The sequence below is a fragment of the Myotis brandtii genome, unplaced genomic scaffold, assembly GCF_000412655.1.
Source record: "Myotis brandtii unplaced genomic scaffold, ASM41265v1 scaffold112, whole genome shotgun sequence".
Lineage (NCBI taxonomy): Eukaryota > Metazoa > Chordata > Mammalia > Chiroptera > Vespertilionidae > Myotis > Myotis brandtii.
Window position 1 is genome coordinate 9,879,083 of NW_005353838.1, and position 15,342 is coordinate 9,894,424.

At 40.7% G+C, this 15,342-nt stretch overlaps 1 protein-coding gene across 1 annotated transcript in view; it reads right to left on the minus strand.

Moving 5' to 3' along the window:
• The window catches only part of PDE11A (phosphodiesterase 11A), a 282,794-nt gene that overhangs the window by 133,775 nt on the left and 133,677 nt on the right, over positions 1-15,342 (minus strand). The window contains exons 7-9 of the mRNA XM_005857619.2: positions 7,533-7,608; positions 5,338-5,405; positions 4,300-4,392 (exon numbers count right to left, since the gene is read on the minus strand). Coding sequence (XP_005857681.1) covers positions 4,300-4,392; positions 5,338-5,405; positions 7,533-7,608 — 237 coding nt within the window. The remainder of the gene's footprint in view (positions 1-4,299; positions 4,393-5,337; positions 5,406-7,532; positions 7,609-15,342) is intronic.

A 15,342-nucleotide genomic window follows, 5' to 3' on the forward strand; every position in this document is an offset into this window, starting at 1 on the left:
CCCCCCCCCCTCGGCGGGGCATGTGTGGAAACGGGGCGGGGGAGGCGGCGTGATTCTCTCTGGCAAGAGAGGACGGTTCCATCGCTTGTTAAAGATTCAAGCCTTGTACAGAGTCAGCACATCTGTGTCTCTCAAACTTGGAGAGAGAAAGAATTTGAGCCCCTCAGCTTGGTGCTCAAATCCTGGTCTCTGGCTTCCTGGCTGCAGAGAAGTTCCTGACATGGGAGAGCCCCACTCTCAGAAGGAAAAGAGGAAGGAAGGAAGGAAGGAAGGAAGGAAGGGAGGGAGGGAAGGAAGGAAAGAAGGAAGGAAGGAAAGAAGGAAGGAAGGAAAGAAGGAAGGAAGGAAAGAAGGAAGGAAGGAAAGAAGGAAGGAAGGAAAGAAGGAAGGAAGGAAAGAAGGAAGGAAGGAAAGAAGGAAGGAAGGAAAGAAGGAAGGAAGGAAAGAAGGAAGGAAGGAAAGAAGGAAGGAAGGAAAGAAGGAAGGAAGGAAAGAAGGAAGGAAGGAAAGAAGGAAGGAAGGAAAGAAGGAAGGAAGGAAAGAAGGAAGGAAGGAAAGAAGGAAGGAAGGAAAGAAGGAAGGAAGGAAAGAAGGAAGGAAGGAAAGAAGGAAGGAAGGAAAGAAGGAAGGAAGGAAAGAAGGAAGGAAGGAAAGAAGGAAGGAAGGAAAGAAGGAAGGAAGGAAAGAAGGAAGGAAGGAAAGAAGGAAGGAAGGAAAGAAGGAAGGAAGGAAAGAAGGAAGGAAGGAAAGAAGGAAGGAAGGAAAGAAGGAAGGAAGGAAAGAAGGAAGGAAGGAAAGAAGGAAGGAAGGAAAGAAGGAAGGAAGGAAAGAAGGAAGGAAGGAAAGAAGGAAGGAAGGAAAGAAGGAAGGAAGGAAAGAAGGAAGGAAGGAAAGAAGGAAGGAAGGAAAGAAGGAAGGAAGGAAAGAAGGAAGGAAGGAAAGAAGGAAGGAAGGAAAGAAGGAAGGAAGGAAAGAAGGAAGGAAGGAAAGAAGGAAGGAAGGAAAGAAGGAAGGAAGGAAAGAAGGAAGGAAGGAAAGAAGGAAGGAAGGAAAGAAGGAAGGAAGGAAAGAAGGAAGGAAGGAAAGAAGGAAGGAAGGAAAGAAGGAAGGAAGGAAAGAAGGAAGGAAGGAAAGAAGGAAGGAAGGAAAGAAGGAAGGAAGGAAAGAAGGAAGGAAGGAAAGAAGGAAGGAAGGAAAGAAGGAAGAAAAAAGGAAGGAAAAGAAATCATTCTAGCTACTAATATTCTTGTATATGGATTCTTGGGCTAAAGAAGGGGTGTATGCCACCTGATCAATAGAGTCAAGAATTGGTATCTGGTGAGGTAGGGGTTGAGTGGAGGTGGGAGGGATAAAACCAAGATGGTAATACCAGAATTCTGACTGGAAATGCCACTCTGACACTGGCACAAAATAATGCACACAGAACATACAAGTCCACACATGTAAGTCAACTTCTGAAAGGGTGAGATTGTCACAAGGCTCGGAGTTGTGCTGGAAATTTGGGAGTGTCAATAATAATGTCTGTGTCTAAAGACAGAAGGTATCTGAGTTACACAAATAAGAGGGTGTTCACTATGAACCCAAATAAGCAATTCATGCATGAATAGACTGTGACGATATTAGCACTTTCTAATGGAATCTATGGATTAGAAAGTAGTGTCAGTGAGAATGCTGACTTTCATTGGCAAACAACCATTCGTGCTTCAACCCAGTTATCTTAACCCCTTCTCAACAGGAGAAAGATCTACTATGAGGGCGGTAAGGAGTAAGAATATGGGGAGATTTGAGATGTTCTATGGTTCTGTGTATGTGTGTGTGAATTATAACATGGCAATAGGAAGTAGGGTTTCAGTGGGGCTAGTATATTGTATGTCCTCCTTTTTATAGTTGCAGAAACTAAGAAACAATGGATGAGGCAACTCTGGAGATCAGAATTTGGTGATGGTGAAGGATACATGACTCAATATTTGCTGTTCCAAATTCTTGTCCTTTGCTCTTACTCCCAATACATGGTGATTTCTCAGTAATAAATATACTCCTACAAGTGATAATGTAGCATTATTGCTATTTATGTGATTTTATTGAGTATTAAAATATTCACATGCATCATTTCACTTAATACTCCCAACTGAGGTACATGACAGAGCTAGGATTTGAAAGTAGTTCTGTACACAGACCTTAACACTCTAGTAGTGATTTTTATTGGTGGGTTGCATGTTTACAGTTCACCTATGTATTAATTCATTCTCTAGATATTGTTTGTATTCCTTATTGCAAAGATGTTACATATAACAAAGCTAAACTAGCTCAGAGAAAGAGCAAAAAAATACCTTCCTTCATTCTCTCCTTCCCTCCCCCCATTCAAAAACCACTCAATAAAAATAAAAAATAAAATAAATAAAACAAAAACCCTCAAAAATACTTCCTCTGTATTAAGCACCCTGTTAGGCACTGGGAATAAGATTGCCAAAATGATAAAAAATCTCTGTGCTTCTAGAATTCACAGTTTAGACTGGAGAAAAAAGGATGTAAATAGATAACTATAATTTTATGTCTTGTAAACCTCAGAATACTGCAGGTAGCACTGACTTACTGACTTATCCTCCCCATTGGTTTTCTTTTTCTAGTAACATCTCATTTGGTACATAGAATATTTTGAAAATTGGGAATGTATTATATTATACTAGAGGCCCGGTGCACGGATTCGTGCACTGGTGGGGTCCCTCGGCCTGGCCTGCAGGGATTGGGCCAAAACCCACTCTCCAACATCCCCCAAGGGGTCCCGGATTGCGAGAGGTCCCAGGCCAGGCCGAGGGACCCCACTGGTGCACAATTGGGGTCAGGGAGAGATTGTGGGAGGGCCCCAGGGTGTGTCCAGCCCTTCTCGCCCAGTCCCGATTGGCCGGACCCCAGCAGCAAGCTAACCTACTGGTTGGAGCGTCTGCCCCCTGGTAGTCAGTGCACATCATAGCTACCGGTCGAACAGTCGCTTACACTTTTATATATATAGATTGCTCTATAAAGTATTATCTTGGCACTGACATTTTATCTGCCCTTCTTAATAAGTGTTTCATAGATATAAACAAAATTTTTGGTAATAGCTACAAAGTAGGAAGAAAATAGGTCTTGGGTCAAAACAAGCTGGGATTCGAGGGAGATAAGAAGCAGGAACAGACTGTTGAACCTCAGAGGGATGGCAAGGGAGGGTGGGTGGCAAGATATCAACCAATAAACTTGTATGCATATATGCATAACCCATGGACACAGACAATGGGGTGGTGAGGACCTGGGGGTGGGGGACAGGAGTAGGCTGGAAGAGGTTAATGGGAGAAAAAGGAGGACCTATGTAATACTTTCAACAATAAAGATTTAAAAAAAGAGAATTGTTCTTTTAGCCTGGCTGGCATGGCTCAGTGGTTGAGCATTGACCTAGGAACCAGAAGTTCATGGTTCGATTCCTGTCAGGGCACATGCCTGGGTTTTGGACTCGATCCCCAGTGTGGGGTATACAGGAGGTAGTCAATCAATGATTCTTTCTCATCATTGATGTTTCTATCTCTTTCTCCCTCTCCTTCCTCTCTGAAGTCAATAAAAAATTTTTTTAAAAAAAAGAATTGTTTTTTAGAACTTAGTGGTCTGAGGATATGTGGTGCAGGTCTGGGAAAGAGGTTGGAGTTCTTCGTGGGATGTGTGTTGGGGTCGGGGGGGAGGAGGGGAGTTGGGAGGAGTTGGATAATGCCAGGAGCAGCTTCCCCTATCTGGGAAAAAAAAAAGAATTGTTTTTTTAGACTTTAGTGGTCTGAGGATATGTAGTGCAGGTCTGGGAAAGAAGTTGGAGTTCTTCGTGGGATGTGAGTTGGATAATGCCAGGAGCAGCTTCCCCTATCTGGGTCACACATTTTCATAGGGAAGTTTTCTCTTATGGTAAGAAAAGTTGTGAATTTCTGGAATATCTATATGTGTTCAAAATAAGTTCATAATACACTTAAAATCCTGAGAAATTATTTTTGATTCACCACTTTTAATGAACCTAATATTTAAAATTTATATTTAACCATACAACATATATGGATGGGCTTCAAAGAATCTGTGAACTTCCTGAAATTATATATAAAATTGTGTTCATCTGTGCATTCTTCTAGAGAGGGTCTCTAGCTTTCATCAAATTCACACCCATGACTCTAACATGATTAAGACCCAATAAATAGATCATTAAAGATTGAGAAATTAACAAGGATTTTTCCCCGCATAAAATTAGGGCTTTTTAGCGTACAATTCTGACATAAATATTGTACTTACATCAAGAGCCACAGACTGCTTGGCCCAGGACTTCTTCACTTGATCATACATAATTGTGTTGTTGATGCCCAGGCCACAAAAGATGACAAAAGCCTAAGGAAGAGAAAGCCCACTAATTAAAAATTGCAGTAACTCATTGGAATAATCTAATATAAAAGCAGGCAGTTATCAGCGATGGGCCTGAAAATATAATTTTATTGTACACAGAGTTAGGCCTTGGGGAAATATGCACATTAAAATTCATAATTACTATTGTCATGTAACAGCTTTATAGCTCACAATGTACATCAGAGAAAATGTTAGTTTACTGTCATTGTGAAGAAACGACTTCATGCATTTCAAAACATGCTTACAATCTGTTTAAATGTGTTCTTTATTTAGGCTGTGGACTGATGTTAGTCATTCCATTCCAATTGACCCAAAGCAACCTCTTTCAGTATCTAGCCTTTAAAATATTTTGGTAAAGAAACCAAGTGAGTATACCCACCCTTAAATGTTAAGAGGAAGGAGGATTGATTTGGAACCAGTTAGTAAAGAAGCTGTGAGGTATTCTCAGCTAAAGAAAATAATCATGGAGTTTTCATGTTGGTCACTAGTACAAAGTCTACAAGGAAGCCTATTCAAGGCCAACCTCTCTAGCTAAAGGGCAGGCTGGAGGAAAAGGAAGCTTGTAAACAGAAGAGAGGTGATGATGACACAACTGGCAGAGCTGACTAGGGGGTCTCACAGCTCTGAACACACCCAAACAAGACAAGGATAAGACAATTAACACTTTGAATAGAGATTGGCTGACTCAGTTCTGTAAAAAAATAAATGAGGATAAAACTAATCAATGGTCACAAAATAATCTAATTAGTAAAATAAAAATAGAATCAAATACTACCTAAGCATCTATATAGTCTTTAAATCTTCCTTTAAATTCTGTCACACACTTTAAGTATAATGATAATTAATGATTATTTATCCTTACAAGTCTGGGCAAGCTGCAACCAGGAGACTATTGGTGTCTCAGCTATAACTCTTGCTTTATTTTCTTACCTCAAAAAGTCGTTGATCTGCATCATCAAACGGTTTTCCATCAAGTCTATTTAACACTTGAGCCACTCCTGTGGGAAGAGTTTGGCATATGTGGTCATTCTCAGCACTAGAGACTGCGTTGCTACAATATAGTAAGCACCAGTTGATTCAATGCCTCCTTTAAGTGACTCTAGACACCCCAGTTTAATCTCTGGTCTCTCTAGTACCTGTTATGTGCATGGCAGCAGATCTGAGATGTGCTGAAATTCAGTCTACTTTCCAGGCTGTGAGACCCAGAGTAGGTCTCAGTGAAGCCTGGAGTTCTACCAGGCATCAATCTATTTCCTAAAAATGGTTTTCAAGATGACTGTACACAATAACGCTGATAAATCTGGCATACACACACACACACACACACACACATATGCACAGTTATATATATTTAGTTATATATATGTGTGTGTGTGTGTGTGTAATTTTTTATTTTTTCAATTCCCTGAAGCACAATGTTTGAGTGAGAGAGTGTGACATAGTGATTAACACTGGCCCTGAAGTTAGACTGTCTTAGTTCAAATTTCAACTCCATCATCAGTATTAACTTGAGCAAGTTACCTACATTTTTTAGCACCAAATTTCCTCATCTATAAAATGGGGGTTGAAATGTTAACTATCTCAGAGGGCTATGAAGATTAAATGAGACAACGTTTGCATGTTTGTAAAGCATATTACTCAAGGGTTAATATGTTAGGGATAATGATACAGTTAACCTTCAAAGCAAGGTTAGTGCTGTTGACTGCTACCAGTGCTTCCTCTTTCCAAAGTTCATTTCCAACATTATACCAGATGTTTGGGCACATGATTATTAAAAGCCATAAGTTTAACCAAAAAAACTCATCAATCTTAAAAATCACTCTCCTGTGTCCCTATTTAGTACAAACAAAGAAAATAGCTATAATTCTAAAGCATGCTTCTATTTTTTAAAACACCTAACTTCCCACCAGGGAGGTAAGTCATCATATGCTAAAAGACATATATAGTTAAATGCAAATCTTTTGGCATGTAACAAGCAAACTACAGTCTTAATTTTGAAAGAATAACAGATGTTTACTGTTAGGAATGAAATGAAAGACTGTACGTGAGATTTACATTGGACATCAACAGATAACATATGGTGTTTCTTATGGACTTCCTCTTCTCTTCCAACTTAAATATATTTAAAATTCGGTACATGATGCAATTCAATGCTTTGTACTGGGGGCTCAAATTCCTAAATCTTAGAATATTCTGTATGTTCAATAATGTTTTTCTGCAAATTAAGCAAACAGATGAAAAATTTTTTCTTAGAATTCAAGTCGTGATAACCTTTACAGAGTAGCAAATTGGTAAGTAGCAGTGTCTTAGAGTTTAAGAGGCAAACTTGGGGGGACAGAGAGGCAAATAGATGCATTGATTACCAAATACATTAGTTACCTTATGTCTCTTAGGAAAAAATCACATTTTCATTGCATTTCAATAATTTTAAGTAATGCTTACATCTTTCACGACTTCTTTACTTTAATCACTGACCTCTTCTTGCCTAGACTTCCTTCTTAGATTTAATATTTTCCTGACTGGATTTTTGAAGGGAGAGAAGAGAGCAAGGAGGGAGAGAAGAAATGGAAGCTGCTTTGGTCCACAATTCCCTTATTCTGGGGAAAGTGTAGCGAATTTCAGAATCATCCAGACAGAAGGATGTATGTTCAGTATATGTCTAGCAATTCATGTTCCTTCTTTCTTCGCATTTAATCCATGTGTAAACACATAGATGTAAATATGTAGATGTAGTGGGAGAGTTTGTACTAGGAGTTAGGAGGCCTGAGTTTTAGTTCTAACCCTGCTAGCAACTCACTCTGTGGTTTTGTTCATCTCTGCACCCCCCGCCAGCTCTGCCTCAGTTTCCAAAGGTTGAGGTAAAAGAATCCTATTAGTTACTTTCTGAGATCCCCTCCAACTTCAAAAATATTGGTTCTTATTTAAAGGAACAGATGTTTGTTCATTGATGGGATTAATGTAGATTCATCAGAAGTCTGCACTTACGAGATAACACAAGAGTATGAGACATAGGTTGATGAATTCTAGACATAAAAAGGGGAGCACATAAAAAAAAGATATGGGTGTATTTTAAATTAAACTTGTATTTCTTAAAAAAATGTTTGAACATTTAGGTAATGTCTTACCAATTATTTGGTGGCTGCTATTCCAAATAGGTACGCAGAGAACGGATCTTATGTGAAAACCAGATATCTGGTCAGCCTAGGATATAAAAGTAGTTGATTGAAATTAAACATTATCTACTCACTTCTCTCTTACTACTCCTCATAACAAGTATTTTAAAATAATATTTAAAAAGACACATTATAATTTAATTTTTAATGTACACCTATCTCTTTTAACTTAAAACCTCACAAGGAAACCAAGACCTAACCAAGTATGAATCAACCAAAGGTCCCATACCAAAGACAAGGATGACAATGATGATTATAAGCTAACTTTTACTGGATGTTCACTCCATGTCTGACACCTGTTCAGGGTTTTCACATGAATTAGCTCATATACTTATCAGATAAGACTTAGAGAAATTGACTACCTTGAAAATGGAGAGACTGGCTCAAAGGAAGCCAGACAATAACAAACACATCCATCAACTTTATCTTCTACAAGAACGAAGTGGTTTTTTTCCTCTCCCTAAGGACAATGTCTACATTACAGCAATGCTAGTGAGCATGAGGAGAAGGAAGTCAATTTTAGAGGAATCTGGAAGGCATAACGTATAGTCTTGGGATAGCCAGAGCAGCACTAGAATGGTTTGGGTCTGTTTTGTGTTGCTGAGAGCCATACACAATTGGTGGTGGTCCTGAACCAGCACTGAGCAGTAGGCACAATTGCCTCTATCAACTGTAGGACAACTGTAGGCTCTGTCTAACCTCCCTTAGGAAATCTGAAGCAGCTGAGGAAAGAGGTCACAGACCAAGAAGAAAGGGGACATGTGGTGAAGGAGATAAACAAGTTCAGAGTTTGAGAGGCTGATGGTGAGGAAAACAAAGCTTAGACTGTCAGTGAAATGAAAGAGATTTTTTTTTTTTACCAAAAAATCAGTGCAGTTTCCCAGTTAACGGATCTAATTAAAGATGGTTTATCTCTAGGAGCCATCAAAACATACTTGTCATATTTTCCAGCCTCTCAAAGGTAGTTAAAGAAAATGTTAAATTAATTGATGATAATTTATTAATGTGCAATGTGTTTCCTTTCCCTAGAAAGATATGTACAACTTCAACAATAATCTCAAACAAAACTTTATCCTCCAAATGCCAATCTACTGGAGAGAAATGATGGCACTGGAACAAGCTGCGAGAGATGTTTCCAGTGGGTCATTTGATTTCCTTGAAACAACAAAGAAGTTGTTTCTTTTTGCCCACCTTCCCTGCACATGGGATCAATGCTAATGGCTCCTACAACAATGCCTACAAGTCCCTGACATGAGCATTCCTAGAAAAAAATAACAACTGACCTTTGGGCTTAGAACTGAGGCACTGTCTCCACAACCTATGCAGCAATGTTTGTTTGACTCTTAGAACTATGGGACTCCTATTTATCTTCAACTACCCCATTCTATATTCTCTTCACATTTTAGTAATCCTCCTCAGCTTCCTCACCCTCCTGGTCATCTGGAACTCTTACATCCACTGTCCAATCGTCTCTACCATACCTACTCAAACTAGCCTACCCTAAGTATCAGCAACGGGGAAATTATTGGTTGCAAATGCATTTCAACAGATCCACAGAGCTCTAACTCTTCTGGTTCCAATTGTGTGCATTTCCCTTTGTAACAGAAATGTAAGTGATAGACCAGAAGGCATTATGAAGGTGTTATAGAGAACAGACAATGAACTGTCCTGCTGGGCTAGCGCTCAGTATCCCAGATTGCAGGCGTGTTTTCCTATTAAGATCTGACAGGCGAAATGGACTTTAATTCTCTATGTTGAAGGATCTCAGAGACGGTAGCCCCATTATCCTTAAGTGCTTACGATAAGGGTAAGAACTATTGAGTTGTCTATAACAGGCTTTAATAAAAAAGGTCAGGGAAAGAACATCATATGGAAGAACTGTGTATGACTGAAGAATGACAGAGTTAAGATCATAATACCTTAGATTTGACTGTGTAACTCTGGGCATTGGCCACCATGGCAGAGGAGAACTAGGCACTGATGGGTTTCCCACTGCTGAATTTTTGACACCTACATAGACTGCCAAGCCATTCATGCATAAAGCCTGCCCTACTTTTTAGTTATTTTTTGCCATTCCCCTTGCTGCACTTTCCCATTAAAATATTGAGTCCAATTATTCATTCCTGTTGCAGGCAGAAAACAAACCCTTCATATAATGGTTCTGAAATTCTTTTCATCACTACACTAATGGAAGGATATATCAAATTAAGCAGTAGAATATTGTACCTTATGTTGACTAAATAATGGCTTGCTGTGCATTAGTATATTTGTTTTAAGGTGTTCTTTTGAATCTAGTATGAAAAAGAAGAGCAGAAATCTTCACAGATGATGTTCTAGAGCACAGATAACTATTGGGAGTTGAATTCTCAAGCACAATGCCAACTAAAGCAAAGCCAGAATAATTGCTTCATGGGGAAGATATTTGTAAATAAAGTATGCAATGGCAGGTCATCTGCAAATGTACTTTATGTGCATGCTATTGGGACAGTTTCAGACAAGGATCTTAGAATAATATCCAAGCAACACTCCATGCTGGCAAAGGCAATAGAAAGTAATCTATTTGAATTCCCTAAGGATATAGTGAGGCAAGTTAATTTACCTAGATCTTACATTATTTCAATTCTGGCTTTCAATAATAGTTTATAGTTTTTAGAGGGCTCATGATAGCTTGGTAAAATATCTACTTATATAAAAACTCTAGGTGTAATATCACGGCCAGAACCACGACCAAGCGGAAGGAAGTCAGTCCTGCAGGGGTTGTCTTGGCAACGGCTTCGCCCACCCCCCGAGCTGTTTCCTGGAGCTGTTTCCAGTGAGGGTGGGGTTTGAGGCAGGAACCCACCCTCAGAGCGTGGACCCACTGAATCCTGGGTCGCTTTGCCAAGGGCTGCGCCCTCCCTGAGCTGTTTCCTGTGTGGCCTGAGGGAAGAACCCACCCTCTGAGCACCAGGAGCACCCAGCAGCAGTCAGTCCTGGGTTGCTGAGGTGGAGGCCACGGCGTGGTAGAACTCTGAGTCTGGCCCAACAGGGGGCATGGCCGACCTTCAAACTAGACCCTGACAGTAGAAAGGAGGGAAGCCCCATTCCTCACAGAATCCACTGTTGGATAGCTTGCTATCAGTGGCCTGCCAGCCAGGAACCCCATTCCCCTGCACCCCAGACCCTGGCAGGAGGGAGGAGGGAGCCCCATTCCTCACAGAATCGACAGGTGGCCAGTTTGCTGTCAGGGGCCTGCCAGCTAGGAATCCTATTCACCTGTACCCTGGCCCCTGACAGCAGGGAGGAGAGAATATGTTTCCTGGAGGGTGAGGTTTCAGGCAGGAACCCGCCCTCAGAGTGGAGCGTGGAAGTGAAATGATTTGTAATGGATCTATTATTGAAGCTACCTTTGGAAATACTATATCTATAGATCAGTGGTTCTCAACCTTGGCTGCACATTAGAATCACCTGGGAATCTTTTTAAAATCCTGATTTCTGGGCCTCATCCTCCAGAAATTCTATTTCTTTGTTATGGGGTGGGGCCACAACATTAGTAACAAAGAAACAGAATTTCCGGAGGATGAGGCCCAGAAATCAGGATTTTAAAAAGATTCCCAGGTGATTCTAATGTGCAGCCAAGGTTGAGAACCACCGTCTTATAAGAACTCTTGTGATTATATTGGTCCCACCTGGATAATCCAGGATACTCTCCCCATCTGAAGATCCTCAACTTAACTACACCTGCAAAGCCTCTTTTGCCACATCCTATGTAATCCTATATAATAAAAGGCTAATATGCAAATTGTCCCCTCAACTGGGAGTTCGACCAGGGGGCAGGGCCAGTAGGCCAACCACCCATGGCCCCTCCCCCTGGCCAGCCAGGCCTAATTGGCCCCAAGTGGGGCGGGTGGGCCAGACCCCACCCATGCACGAATTCGTGCACAGGGCCTCTAGTAAGATAATATATTCCAAGTTCTGAGGATTACAATATGGATAATTTTGGAAGGAGTCATTAGTCTACAACAGACATATACATGCTGGCATGCCCCATGGTCGGAGACAATGCTTTTTAGGATCCATACAGATCCTTCAGATAATGGTTTTGGTCAATGTGGGCAAAAAGGGCAAATCTGTAGCAGAATATGTATCAATTCCAGCCAAGTTGAATCACTGGCCCATCCAGGTAGAATATAAATCAACGATCCAGTGAGTGGCTGGCTGGTCCCTTTGCAGGATCGTGCTGCATTGGGGGCTTAGTGTTGGTCTCTTGTGCTGCCATGTTGTGCACTTGGCACTAGCAGGAGCCAGGTCAGCACTGTGAAGTAAGAGCCCTCCCTGTAAATTCCACAAAGAGAACCTTCACCCTTGCCACCAGGCAGAGCTTCCATCTCTATGGCTACTCTGCATGTGCCCTCTGTGACCCCACTAGGTGGACAAAAGCAGAGTCTAGCTGATATGACTGACGGAATCATCATGTCTATGTGGTCATTTATTGTCTCTTCCATGATGGTACGTTACCTGATGGACACCGCCATGTGATTCAGATAGCCACACTTTGTGCCCATTCCCATAGCTCCATTCACATGCCTCTTCCACAGGCCTTCTCCTCATTCATCCAACATTTCTACTTCCAGGCACCTATGAAACAGCCAGGCCATATGCCACTACCCAGGAGTCTTACATATTCTTACTTTAGGCCACTTCTCATTATCGTAGGCCGATGCTCTATACAATGAGCCAAACCAGTTAGGGCAATTAATTCCCTTTTAATGTGCACAAATTTCATGCACCAGGCTACTAGTAAAATATAAAGGGGCTAAAATTTTAAAGCATCTTTATAATTTTGCCTGATTATACAAAAATAATATAAACACTTGTGAAATTTTTAAGTAAAAATAAAATCAAAAGCACTGACCTTGCCATCTCTAGAAATGACAACTATTAACATTTTGATGTAACTTCTTCCTTATCTTTTTCTACAAATATATATATTTTTTTAGACCAACAGCTTTATTTAAAAAATTAAGACAGAGACAACATAATTTAAGGAGATAAATAAGAAAGAGGACAGCGAAGTCTCCCTACTGCCACGACCCTGGCGGCGTCGGCTTCAGCTGGGGCATCCGGGAGCCCTGCAGCCGGAGGCTCTACAAATATATTAAAATACGTTCTACACCAAGTTATTCTACATTTAATAGTATTTAAATATGTATTTTAAAATATCTTTTTATTGATTTCAGAGAGAAATGGAGGAGAGATAGAAACATCAATGATAAGAGAGAATCATTGACTGCCTCCTGCACGCCCCACACTGTGAATCAAGCCCTCAATCCAGGCACGTTTCCCAATTGGGAATTGAACTGTGACCTCCTGGTTCATAGGTCAATGCTCAACCACTGAGCCATGACAGCCACATAGTACTTAATATATTTATTAATAATATAGATAATATATTCAACAAAACTAAACAATATTCAATGATAATGTCTATTGTATACTAAACATCGTTTAGTTATTGGAGATACATCAGTGAACAAAACTGACAAAATCCTGACCTTCATTGAGCTTACATTCTATGAGGGAAGACAGATGGTAAACAATACAAAAATACATAAATAAATTATATGTTAGAAGGTGTTTGGGATTAAGGGAAAAAATAGAGCAGGATAAAAGGGATTAGGAATACCAAGGACGTCAGGCCTTGCTAACGGGTAACATCTGAATGATGATTTTAAAGAGGTGAGGATGTGAGTTATGCAGCAATGGGGGTAAAAGTATTTCAGCTGAAGAAGTAGCCAGTGCAAAGGCCCTGAGGTAGGTGTGTGAGCTGCATGTTCTAGGAATTACAAGGAGACCAGTGTGGCTGGAGAAGTATGAGAGAGGGCTGGGGGTGGATAATCAGAAACCAGATTGCGTAGGGCACTGTAAGCCTCTGAAAGAACTGTAAATTTGGCTGCTACTCTAGTAAAATAGACTTTGCAGAGTTTGTGAGCAGAGTTGTGATATGTGACTTAAAATTCAAAAACATGGATACCCACTCCCAGGGAGCAAATGTCTGATAAAACTACAATATCCACGAACATAACTCATGAATATGTGTTTCTTAAGCCACTATAAATAAATATAATCAGTTATATTTAATAGGTCATTTTCATCTTCTATCCTTTTCAAGGATCACAGATTCTTGTGACAGAATAAACATATTATGATCTTCATAACATTGCAAAATTTAAAACTCGGAAATTTAGTTCCAGTCTGTGACTATCCTTATATAACCATTCGATCATAATTTTCCACCCATAAACTAAGGAGCTTGGCTATAAAACCATGTATGCTATCAAGCCCAGCAGGTACTACTGCTAAGAGTCAACTTGAACAGCCAGACAGCAGGCAAGGAATCACTGTGGGTCGCCCTCTAAGTCGCTCTGCTCACCGCAAGGAGGGGACTCCATTAAATATTTAACACAGTCACAAAGAGAACACCCAGCAGGTGGATAACTATGATTACTTGCCCGATAGCCCTCGCAGCAAGCATCTGACAGCACTTAGGATGAGCTTTATATCACTTTAAAACATTCCTTTGTAGCTTTTATCAAAAGAAAGACCAACAGTTTCAAAACTGAGATTTCAAAATAAGGATCATTCACTTGCTGCATATTTTTGGGCAAAGTTTCAGGTAAGTTATTATAAGGCAGAAAATTCACAGAAATTGGAAATATACTTTACACTCTAACTATACAGTTAAAGCAAATCTTGATAAAATAAATGATCTCTTATTAAAGAAAATAGCTACTGACATCCTGAGTCCCCAGACTGACAAGCTTGGTGTGTTCATCGAAATTGGAGAAGAAACTACCAAATGTACATGAGAGGATGTATTGGGTTCAGCACCTGCAGTTAGAGATCTGAAGAATCTATAAAATGGTCCACTGGGCAAGTCATTCATAGCTGCTGCTGAACAATTTCAATCCTGGAGACGGGAACGCCCTACCTTCTGCCACTGATCAGGAACATCCACCTGGGCTTTAACATGAGCAAAAGCTAAACTTCTAATGTATTAAATCACAGTGATTTTGGAGTTTGTCCATTGCCTTGACTGATACAGTAGTTTGAATGTAGGCACCAGAGTTGTGTTTGAAATGAACCAATGTGACTGGCTTTTAGCTACATGTTTAAAGGATTGGTGGGTTGCTTGGGGGTGGGCAGTGCAGTTAGCCCCTGAGACTTGACCACCCCTGATCTGCCTAGGTAACCTGACCCTTAAATGCCTGACCACTCTTGTGAAGAGTCAGGTCTGCATATCGCTTGCCCCTATAAGGTAGGATCTGGTGATCATCTTCCCAAGGCAGCACAAGGCTACAGGACATACTTCCAGCCTTAACCACCTGTGGATATCCGCCATTGCTCCTTCTCTAACCAGAAAAGAGAAGACCTGGCCTTCCTGAAGTCCTGCAGGCTGTCAGATTATGGCCACCATCCCTTCTTTACTGTCAACAATCACCCTTCCTCTTTGTATAGAGACTTTTCTCTTCCCCATGTCTCTGGAGGAAGGGGACATTGAAGTTCCCTTCTCCTCTCCCTTCCCCTCTCCCTTCTCCCCATGCCCTTGACCGGAATCAAACCTGGGATCCTTTAGTCCGCAGGCCAACACTCTATCCACTAAGCCAAACCAGCAAGGGCTGTTTAGAGGGAAGATAAAACAACCTCAAAAAGAACTGTTTTCAATTTTCAATTGAGGGGTTATTTTAAAGCAAATAGATGAACCTGGTGAAAGGGAGAAAGG